This window comes from Dendrobates tinctorius, unplaced genomic scaffold, assembly GCF_039654945.1.
Source record: "Dendrobates tinctorius isolate UK_male_01 unplaced genomic scaffold, ASM3965494v1 ptg000203l, whole genome shotgun sequence".
NCBI classification, from domain to species: Eukaryota; Metazoa; Chordata; class Amphibia; order Anura; family Dendrobatidae; genus Dendrobates; species Dendrobates tinctorius.
Window position 1 is genome coordinate 23246847 of NW_027361870.1, and position 12205 is coordinate 23259051.

The 12205-nt window shown below is 41.5% G+C and overlaps 1 protein-coding gene across 2 annotated transcripts in view; it reads right to left on the reverse strand.

Moving 5' to 3' along the window:
- Positions 1-8871: 8871 nt before the first annotated feature.
- Positions 8872-12205, reverse strand: part of MCM8 (minichromosome maintenance 8 homologous recombination repair factor) — a 105509-nt gene continuing 102175 nt past the window's right edge. For both annotated transcript variants that reach the window (XM_073553876.1, XM_073553877.1), the window contains exons 18-19: positions 11524-11713; positions 8872-9815 (exon numbers count right to left, since the gene is read on the reverse strand). In XM_073553876.1, the coding sequence (XP_073409977.1) occupies positions 9723-9815; positions 11524-11713 (283 nt within the window). In that variant the 3' untranslated portion in view covers positions 8872-9722. The remainder of the gene's footprint in view (positions 9816-11523; positions 11714-12205) is intronic.

Here is a 12205-nt window from a genome sequence, read left to right on the forward strand (position 1 = left end):
AGCGACTCTGGCAGCAGCACTGAGACCTGGTGCAGTATGACACATTTCATAGCCTGGCACAACGCAGTGCGGACATGGTGCAATTCACACTTGCGTAGTGGACAGATGAAGGACCTCTGCTTGCGTAGTGGACACAGATGAAGGACCTCTGCACCCTTCTGCACGTTTTCTTAATGGCTACTACGGTGGTTAGCGGTGATGATGCCGTCATTAGCATCCTTATTACAGTCAACTACTTGCTGGAGCACACTTTAAATAATCTAAGTGTGGAAGTGGTGGTGGTTCCAGGGGAAGAGGAGCATACCTTTAGGGTTAACATGTGATGCCATGGGTTGCCATAGGAAGAACAAATGGAGACAAACCATGAAAAGGACGAGAAGGAAGAGGTGATGGACGAGCAACAGTTAGAAAATGAAGACGATAATGATTCCCTCTATGTTGTCCATGGTGGTCAGGAGGGGACGGATGATGTAAGTTTGAGTGTTATCCCGCCACCAACACACTGTGAAGTTGGACCTCATGAAAGAGAACGACCCATGAGCGCCTTCTTGCAGCACTATCTGCAACATGATTGTTACTGTTACCCATATAGTTATGATTCGAAATAGTGCTGACTAATGGGTTGCCAGTGTGTTCTATCCACAATAAAAAAGTTAATTTTGCCTGTTGCTTCTCACCCTGGAAAGGGACGCGACCACGTTGCAGTATCAAAACATACATAAAGGCAATCTTAACTGTTTTTTCCCAAGACAGCAGTGAGGCACACAGTTTGCATCGCAGTGATAGCCTTCCAACCACAGAAACCTTCAGCTGTCAACGCAAAAACATTAGCAGACTTGCAGCACTGTAGTCTGTGTTCCAACCCCACCAAGGACAGCATCTGTAAAGAGTTTAAATCTTCATCTCCAGCAGCAGCAACAACAGGCACATAAGCCCCACTAAAGACATCAGAGACTACAATTGTGCGAGAACAATGCAGCACCCTAAAAACCAGGGCTGTGGAGTCGGAGTCGTGGAGTCGGTGCTCATTTTGGTGGAGTCGAAGTTGGAGTCGGTATAAAATGGACCGACTCCGACTCCTAAAATATATAATAAATTGGGTACAGTAGTTCAGTGCAGAATGTGCTGAATATTTTTTTCATAGGAATTTGGGAAAGATATGAAATGTCCTATAAATGACTGTTCTATTCCTGATCTAAGGCTACATTCACACAGCGTTTTTCCTGCGTTTTTTGAGTATACGTTTTTCAGTTGCAAAAGCAGATCAGCTTTTTAAAAAACGGCATCACCTGAAAGGTTTTTGAGCTCATAGCTAATGTTTTCAATAGCAAACGCAGATTAGAAATCTGCTCTATCTATCCATATCTGTCTATCCATATCATATCTGTACCAAAAAGAATGAAAGCCGGATAGCACACAGACTAACACTCCTTTTTTTAGCACCAGTCAGGTACACCTCATAGCTGCCCAAAAGGACGCCCAGGACAGGCATTGCTCGTCTTCAGTAACACATCAACATCAATTGATAGTTGGAATAAATAGACTGCATTCACCACCACATCTTCTTAAGGTGCAGGCTTTATTTTCAAGTGTAGGGGTGTGAAGTATGAGGTTCTGTGCAGCAGCTGAGGTGTGCAGTATGAAATTCTGCAGAACAGAATGAGGTTCTGCCCCCCCCCCCCCCCAGGTTTGATCCTGGCCATGCCCATAGTGTGAATGTAGCCTGAGGATCTTGGCTTTATCTTAGCCGAGATAGGTCATAGTGTGTGTGTGTGTGTGTGTGTGTGTGTGTGTGTGTGTGTGTGTGTGTGTGTGTGTGTGTGTATATATATATATATATATATATATATATATATACACACACATACAAACACAGACACACACACAGTACAGACCAAAAGTATGGACACACCTCAATCAAAGCGTTTTCTTTATTTTCATGACTATGAAAACTGTAGATTCACTCTGAAGGCATCAAAACTATGAATTAACACATGTGGAATTATATAATTAACAAAAGAGTGGGAAACAACTGAAAATACTGTATGTCTTATATTCTAGGTTCTTCAAAGTAGCCACCTTTTGCTTTGATTTCTGTTTTGCACACTCTTGGCATTCTCTTGATGAGCTTCAAGAGGTTGTCCCCGAAAATGGTTTTCACTTCACAGGTGTGCCACGTCAGGTTTAATAAGTGGGATTTCTTGCCTTATAAATGAGGTTGGGACCATCAGTTGTGTTGTGCAGAAGTCTGGTGGATACACAGGTGATAGTTCTACTGAATAGACTGTTACAATTTGTATTATGGCAAGAAAAAAGCAGCTGAGTAAAGAAAAACGAGTGGCCATCGTTACTTTAAGAAATGAAGGTCAGTCAGTCTGAAAAATTGGGAAAACTTTGAAAGTGTCCCCAAGTGCAGTGGCAAAAAACATCAAGCGCTACAAAGAAACTGGCTCACATGAGGACCGCCCCAGGAATGCAAGACCAAGAGTCACCTCTGCTGCGGAGGATAAGTTCATCCGAGTCACCAGCCTCAGAAATCGCAGGTTAACAGCAGCTCAGATTAGAGACCAGGTCAATGCCACACAGAGTTCTAGCAGCAGACACATCTCTACAACAACTGTTAAGAGGAGACTTTGTGCAGCAGGCCTTCATGGTAAAATAGCTGCTAGGAAACCACTGCTAAGGACAGGCAACAAGCAGAAGAGACTTGTTTGGGCTAAACAACACAAGGAATGGACATTAGACCAGTGGAAATCTGTGCTTTGGTCTGATGAGTCCAAATTTGAGATCTTTGGTTCCAACCACCGAGTCTTTGTGCGACGCAGAAAAGGTGAACGGATGGACTCTACATGCCTGGTTCCCACCGTCAAGCATGGAGGAGGAGGTGAGATGGTGTGGGGGTGCTTTGCTGGTGACACTGTTGGGGATTTTATTCAAAGTTGAAGGCATACTGAACCAGCATGGCCACCACAGCATCTTGCAGCGGCATGCTATTCCATCCGGTTTGTGTTTAGTTTGACCATCATTTATTTTTCAACAGGACAATGACCTCAAACACACCTCCAGGCTGTGTAAGGGCTATTTGACCAAGGAGTAGAGTGATGGGGTGCTACGCCAGATGACCTGGCCTCCACAGACACCAGACCTGAACCCAATCGAGATGGTTTGGGGTGAGATGGACCGCAGAGTGAAAGCAAAAGGGCCAACAAGTGCTAAGCATCTCTGGGAACTCCTTCAAGACTGTTGGAAGACCATTTCCAGTGACTACCTCTTGAAGCTCATCAAGAGTGTGCAAAGCAGTAATCAAAACAAAAGGTTGCTACTTTGAAGAACCTAGAATATAAGACATATTTTCACTTGTTTCACACTTTTTTGTTAATTATATAATTCCACATGTGTTAATTCATAGTTTTGATGCCTTCAGAGCGAATCTACAATTTTCATAGTCGTGAAAATAAAGAAAACTCTTTGAATGAGAAGGTGTGTCCAAACTTTGGGTCTGTACTGTATGTATGTAATCGATATAATACAGTGTATTACATATTTACAATTTATTACAGTTTTTTGTGTTCTAAAGTTGTATTCCAATAAATATTATGTTCTATCTAAATATCTTGATTATTGTATCATAAAAATGATTAAATGTCTGATGTTCACATTGTACTACAATAAATTTTTCACTTAAATATAAGCAATATATGTGGGAGTCGGAGTCGTTGAGTCGGTGTAAGGGAAATTGAGGAGTCGGAGTCTGAGTCGCAGGTTTGTCTTACCGAATCCACAGCCCTGCTAAAAACTACAACATCCATTAACAGAAGTTGTCAGTTGTCTTTGGATAGGATGTCACGTTGTTGGTTCACTAGTGCTTTCAGAAACATTAACACCTACCCCACCTACACCTCGAACACCGTGACTAATCGCCCTTCCACCACAACCTTACTTTTTCCCAGTCATGTTGCTTAGATAGTGTGCTAGGAGCACACTATTAGCAACTAAAAAGTAGATTTTTTTACTCTGCACAGCTGAATTTCAGCAGCACAAAATTAGGTGAAATATGGTATGCATACTCGGTTAGGGATGAGGGGACCATATTTACCAGGATAGGGGATATTAAGTACAGTATTTTTTTTTTAATCTTTTCTGATGGAGCCATGCATAACAGGACCGGGGATGGGGCCAATCATACCAGGATAAGGATGAGACCATGCAAACCAGGACTAGGATGGGACCATGCATACCAGAATAAGGATGGGACCAATCATACCAGGAACGGGATGGGGCAAATCATACCGGATAAGGATAGGACAAATCATACAGGAATGGGGTCAATCATACTAGGATGCCAGAAAGAAATGAATATTCATTGCCCCCCACGCCCATGGGCGTAGAATGCAGTGAAAATTCATTTCTGTTTAGCAGCGGGCACAGGAGTTAGCCGCAGCCGCTGGATCCTGCATGTGACCCGCTGCTTCACCGAATCCGCTCTCCCACCTCCCCACCACAGTCAGAGCGCCGCTACATCCAGATTATAAGACGCACCCCCCATTTTTCTCCACATTTTGGGAGGAAAAAAGTGCGTCTTATAGTTTGAAAAATACGGTATATTTTTAATGTGCATGAGCTATGCACACTGTGGAATTTCACCGCCACTAAATAACAAGGTAAGATATGGCATTGTGACTCACGCTAGCAACTGCCCCCAAAAAATATTTCTTCATGCACAACAGCTCAAATCACAGAACAATGTCAACACAGCACTTAATGACAAAGTGGGATACAGCAGGCTGTTTCACATTTAGTTAGTGAAGAAATAAGATTTAGAATGCTATACTCGTGCATGGAGCACAATAGAAGCAGTGCACAACACACTTGAAGGACATGTGCCCTGCTGGCGTTATCTGTGGACCTCAGTAATGGCCCCCCAAAAATGCTGGAAGGTAAAGTTAACAGCCGCACTGGACACGACCTAGCTCCACTATCTGATATACAACCGTCTAGCTAACTATTTAAAATCTTGACGCTAACAGTGCCAGCGTCAGGAGCAGCCTCTCTGCTGTTTCAGTATCAAAATTATGCTAAAACAAGAGGTCCGCTCTTTATATGAAGAGGGACATATGATTTCATCAGCCAGTGACACAAGCCATTATGTCAGGACATTTTGGGTGTTCCCTGTGCCCTGATTGGCTAGCTGCGATGTGCACACAAAGTTAGGGGGAAAAAAAAAAAGACTGTTTACAAGAACGCCGCGCCTCTGAGCTCTGCAAACCCCCCTCTCCTCATCAATCACGTGCCAAACACTCATGATACACCACTAATAACGTTGCTAAAGTGCTGAAAATACTTTTGTGGCAACGCAAATATTTACCCACACTTTTTACAGAATGTTACTGATTTTTTCTGATTTTATAAAATTTTGCTCATGCTTCCGATCACAAATCCAAATATGCCAGATTTGTGCCAAATTTATGTTTGGCGATCGATTTCCCAACTAATTCGCTTATCACTAATAGAGACAACATTTTAGAATGCAGTCACATAGGCTTACAGGTGCTGGCCCTACTTTATATGGGAAAAACCTGGTGACAGGCAGGGCTGTGGAGTCGGTAAGCCACAGTTGCGACTCCGACTCCTGGATTTTATCAGGCTCCGACTCCGACTCCGGCTCCGACTCCTTCATAAATGGCCAATTCATAACAACAAATTTACTGTTGTAAAATATTACATCGTGCTTATTCAGTTTCTCACCATCATATAAGTAATCAGACCACTTAGAGCAAAAACTACATTTATTAGAATACAATTAGAATATAGCAAATAACTTTTATAAACTTTTCTAAACTGTAAGTAAATACGCAATAAACACTTTTATGCAGTTAATAAGAAGAAATCTATAAATTTGTCCTCAGAAAAAGTATTGCCTCTGTCAGATCCTCCTTCATGGATGCCCTCAAATATGATCTAATTATTTTGAGAGCAGAGAACAACCTCTCTACACTAACTTGTGTTGGTGGCAAAGCAGTAACCACTCGGGCAACATCTCTGACAATGTCAGGATACAGAGGAATCGCTTGATTGCACTGTTATTTTTGATGAACGGTCAAATTTCTCAATTTCTTTTAGTGCACATGAAAAATTCTGCTGAAATGTACTGGCTGTGTTCCTTGATGGGGATGACTCTTCTTCTATGCGGGAACGCTTTGCACGGTCCTTGTGATCCAAATATTTTTCGAAATTAAATTCTTCATCAGTTGATGATGAGGGTGAAGATGTGGCAGGACGACCAAATTCTTCTTGTTCCTCCTGACTGTTCTGCAACCCTTTCATCCTTACTGCTATTTCAAACAGAGCTTCTTTTCCTTTACTTAGCTGTTGATCATCTAGAAGAATCCGATGCATTGGGTCTACATAAACAGCTGCCAAAAGAATGTTATTTTGTAATAGTAGCTCCTCTCTCCGTTTCATTGATGTAGCAATGCCACTTGCAATTAACCCTCCTCTTTGGGACAGGCGAAACATCAGGTTCTTCCACTCCTTTAAGAAAATACCTGGAATTAAGTCCTCTGCTTGTAATTTTTTTAGTCACTGTAAATGGGTGCTCTAGCAATTTTTCCAGCTCAGTCACCTGATTCCACTGACTTTCATTTAGCGTCAGTTGAGGGTTAGCCATGTCTACAAGAAAGGTTTTCAGTTCAACCAAGCGCTGAATCATTAAGTAAGTACTGCCCCATCGTGTGGCTTGATCAATAATTGCCCCTTTTCCAGCACGTCTCTTCAAAATTGAGTCAACTTTAGGGGTTCTGGCAACAGTAGCCAATTTTCTCACCTTGCCAATCAGTGCAGCAGCATGTCCTTCTTGCAGACTGTCTCTTATAGCCAGCTGTAGCGTATGCACAACACAGCGCATGTGATGAATGAAAGAACATATTGACACAGTTTCAACAAGATCATCTAAACTATCATGTTGCTGTTCATCTGAAGCAACTTCAGTTTGCTCCTCAGTTACAATACTGTGTTCCTCTATTTCAAACATTTCTGTGTCTGTGGACCCAGAATGTTCTTCTAGCTGCTGGTCACCATCATTACTCTCATTCATTAGCTTAATAGTACTTATCATATTTGAAGCATTGTCAGTTACGACAGAAAGAACTTGCTCTTTTTTAAGTTCATAGTCTTGCAGAACCTTTTCCACCAAGACCTGGAGAAACTCACTGGTGTGATGAGCTTTGGTGTCTTTTACTGCCAATGTCTTGATAACTATTTCATTTTTGTCACAAACAAATCGGACATTGATGGCAAAATAGTTCACTCTGTGACGTGTGCAGGCATCCATTTTAAGAAACAGAAAGCGTCCCTTGAGAGTTTTTTAAGTTCTTCCTTTTGTTTAAAAGCTTCTTCGATTACTAATTTTCTAATACTCTCTCTCTCCAGAGAAACACCAAGCTTGCGGGCCATTTCCCCATTCAGACACATAAAAGCTGGTCGTGAAAATAATGAAATAGGCACACTATCCTTTACAACAAGCTCTATGATCTGTTTTTTAAATGTATCTACTGTCATTGTCACAGTAACTTTGTCACTGACAAAATATCTTGCAACTGATGGCTGCAAAGTTCTCTGCTCCTTTGTTTGGCTGGAAGAGCTGGGCACTGGTTCATTGGTTTGGATGCAGTCTTTCTCATCCACTGCTTTCAGTACTTCTGGATGAAAGCGCTGTAAATGTCTCTTTAGATTAGAAGCTCTGGTAGGAGCATTTATATCTTTGCCTGAATATGCACTTATCTTGGCTTCACAGCATTTGTTTTCGTCTGGATCATTTGTCATACACTGACAGACATAATGTTTTCTATCTTGAGTGATGGTGAAACGTTCAAATACAGCTGATTTAATGTGATGCTTCTTTGACATTCTCAGGTTTTTAATTCTGCATTCACAATCCAAATGACAATTGTTTTTCCTAAAAACAATTGTACAAAATTATTGCCAGGTTATACAACGGATATAGTGGTCAGTAATACTGTTATTATTCCTCATGTACTCACAGTTAACTGATGCAAAGTTTGTTGAAAGGATAATACTTCTTACAGTCTTCCTCTTCTGAGTAGCAGGCAGCTGTGAGATGCTTGGAAGACGCACACCTAGTATGATCTAGTCTAGAGGAGGAGCTTTACTACTAAGAATTTGCAACACATTTTCACTTTCAGTTTCATACATTGTAAGTAGGGGGGTTGGGGCAGCATGAGGTTAACAAAGTATAAGATTAGATAAGGGCAGTGGAGAACAGTGACACACAAGAAGTAAGAAATGTCTCTATCTCCAGCAGAACTGCTTATCACTGTTGTTCATAGTTTGATAGAACATATATATTTGAGTAACATTTATAAAATTGATATGAAAGTTCAATTATGAAATATTAATACATTTTTTTTAAAGCTGGAGTCGGAGTCGGTACATTTCTACCGACTCCAACCAAAACTAATTCCGACTCCGACTCCACGACTCCGACTCCACAGCCCTGGTGACAGGTCCCCTTTAAAGGGGTTTTCTGAATTTCTTTCTTCAGGAACACACCACTCTATATTTTCCAGCTACCTTCTTTTCCGGGGGAGGTTCGGTCCTGACAATTCACTGTTCAGACTGGGTGTATGGTCATGCCGAAGGTCTGAACTGTATGCTCTCTCATGCTGCGAGCATTTCCTCCGCATCATCAGAGGAGTGCTGGGGAACTGAAGCTATCTGACCAGTTTCAGAGCTGTGCTTACAAGCTATACAAGTAAACCGCTTGCGTTCCTTGCTTAGAAAACAAGCCACCGCTGCAGTCTATCAGAGGTAACCTAAGCAAGGAGCAGTAAACTAGAGAATTCAAAATTCCTATGATCTTGAAAATGGGGAGGATTTTTATTAAGAGCTAAGTTGCTTGTATTTACATCCACTTTGCAATTTTACCTATTTAAGAAGTTAAGGAAACCTCTTTTAAATTTAATATTCAAGTATGAATAATATGCATCAGCTTCCATTACAAAAATAAATACATTCAGCTTTACATTTACACCGTAAGATGATTTATTCCTACTAAATATATGCAGTGCTGGGTAGGGGACATTAAGACATGTTCAAACATAACTTTGTGGCCACAGATAGACTTCGGCAGTGTTCAAATTGCATTATGCTGCCTATTCATTGTGGGCTTCTGCATCCCTAAACAATGAAATTCACGCAGGTCCTTGATATAACCAATGGACTTGTCTAAATCATGTTTTTGCCAGGTTCAGACCGAAGCCACCAAGACCGAAGCCACCGAAAGAGTCATGACCTAGCAGCATAACTTGGTGTGAACGCTGTCTTAGCCTTGTAGAGAAATTCAACTTGGAGTATCCAAATAAAGTTCTCCAAGGATGGAACCAGTCTTGGCCAACGCTTCAGTTTTCCTCGCAAATCCCTGCATAACGTCTCTGTCCCTGTCATGAGGTAGACGTTGGGGAGGTTAGGGAAAAAAGTCGGAGAACTTGCCAAGAATAGGACCTCCTAGCCAGATCATCAGCTCATCAAACAAAGGTGTTTTCTTCTACAATCATTATCTGCGGCCACGCAGGTATATTTGGGTACATCCCGTACCTGACAGGGTAGCTGGTTCTGTGGATATAAACTGTCTGGCCACCTCAGATATAAGATCATAATGGCGATTCCAGGTAGATCATAATCATTTGTAGGACCATGAAATGGCCCTACATGGTCTGTAGCTGATAAACTTTAGGTCCTTTCTTTAGAAGATATCCCTGGTCATTCAGTGAGCCCACAAAACTTTCAAAGTCTGGAACCTGAAAGGAAACAAATTACAGAAAATAATCAATACAGCAAGTCATGTGACGTCACCATTACCTCCTGCATATCTAGTAACCTTTCAATGGTAAAAATCTACATAAAAAGTTTGTACTGGCTTCCAATTTCCCAGTGAATCCATGTTTAAACTAGTAACACTGATCTACAAGCGTGGCCATAATGTCTCATTCATGCATCTATCTCCCGATAAATTTCCACATGTAGTCTCTGGTCCTTGCAAGACCTCCTTCTCTCCTCCGCCTCAAAGATTTTCCTGAGCATCCCCCAGCCTCTAGAGATCAGTACCTGATCTGTCCCCTCCCCACTCCATGACCCATGGGACAGAAATATAAAGGTAAACAAGACAAAAACAGGGATAATAGAAAGCAACAAACATACAAACACTCACCTAAGGTAAAGAGGTATATAGGGAAAGATGGGAATGTACCAACCAAATGGGAACAGGACACTGAGGAAAGCATACACCCAAAAACAGCATGCAACAATCTCCAGTAGCAACAGCAAACTCCTGTTCAGCACAGCGTCTCCAAGGAGCTAGAAAGCAAAGCTTTCACGGGCAAGAAAGAGAAGGTCTGGCTAGGTTTTATAGGGAGAGGTAATGACCAGATCAGAAGGAGCTGAAGATTGAGCTGCAAGTTTCTGACAGGTATAGAAAGGGTAATTAACCTCTTCAGCACCAAAGGAAACTAAATACATTTAATATGGGATACAAACACAGGCCAAATGGAAGATCTGTGATTCACAATACGCAGTGATCTTCTAACTCCAGATCTTTCAGGAGGATGTGACACACTCATGAACAGTGTATGACCAGCATTGAGGCTGTAAGATAAAGAAATGTCTTTATGTACATAACCTGCATGCCGATTCCAAGGAGAAGAAAAGAAATAGCTCAAAATATCCAAAGAAAAAGTCAGTGGGCAGAGGGGTTGGAGCAGCTCTGATGGTGATGAGGAGGCAAGGGGCCATTGTAGGCTGTAGGCTTTCCAGTAGAGATGAGTTTTCAGGTTGGGGTTGAGGGTTTCAAATGGGCGAGACAATCAGGTGATAATAACAATGAATACCAAACCATTGGAAAGTCTCATGTGTCATTGGGGATTGAAGATTTGTCATGCAATTTTTTTGCTCTTCCAAGAAGTAAAGCAATGCTAGAAATGTCTGGTAGATGGTGAATAATTGTGGAGACAACTGTCAGGGAAACAACAGTCTACATCAGCGTATATTCACACAGAGATTTACATGCAGTTTTTCCGCAAGCACTGAAATCAAAATAAAAAAAAAAAAACTTACCCAAACTACCTCCTATTGTTTTATATTGGAAACATGTGTTGCTTTTCTCAAAGCTTTTTTTTTTTTTTAATTGCTTAAATAAGCGACTTCACTGTGACGTCAGCCATAATAATTAGTGCAGATTAGGCCAATTGAATGCAGCTAATCCATGTGCAGTCCTACGACAACTCAAATTGCAACTGAATCCATGGATTCTGCTGCAAATACAAATCCAATGTTTCAAAAGTTAAAAAACTTGTGTGTGAAGATGCTCGAACTGTGCTCCTGTCATCTGATCTACCACAATCTATTTTAATCTTGTCAGAGAATGGTTTAATAAAAATGGAGAACGAGGACATATATTTATTTTTCATTTCGGAGAGACGCTGCAGAGGAGAGTCTAATGTGTCGCACTACCTGTATTTGCAGCTCCCTTGCAATCTGCCAAAGCTGTTGATAATCGAATAGATTTTTGTAGGTTCTTTCTGCGATCCTATTAAGTGCGGAAACAAACTTCTTTGCTTGTGATCGATGGCTCATTCCAGAGCCGTGCTGAGATCTGTTGAAATCCAATTTCCCAAACTCGTCTGAGTACGTTCCCAGTAGACTATAGGGGATAAAAAACATTGGTTTAGGAAGAAAGAAAATACAGATGGGATTACGCTCTGCAATCATAGCTAGAAAATGACCATCAATAATAGTAATGACTAACATCAGCGAGGAAAAGGCAACATCTGCCCAACTTTCCCCTCGGTCTGTGAAACAACCAGCGCTGTGCTAGCTCCCCGCCATCCGTATGATGTTTGCATGTGTCTCCGAGCACATATCCTTCCAGGGAATGTGGAACAGATGATGCAAATAAGACATTAGCCAAAATTATTCATGACCCAACCAATCCCTAGACTGGATAATACAAGGATTAACAAAGACAACCAGAAAATGGGGAGCAGAAAGGAAAATTAAGTGGTAAGATGATTTTCTAGGAGTTTTATTTCTTCGTTCTAGTAAATCGCGGGGTCACATAGTAGTGGTATGTAGCCAACGTCAGTGAAGAACACGAGCGGGTGCCTAATCTGCATGGAAAGTGCCCAGATTACAA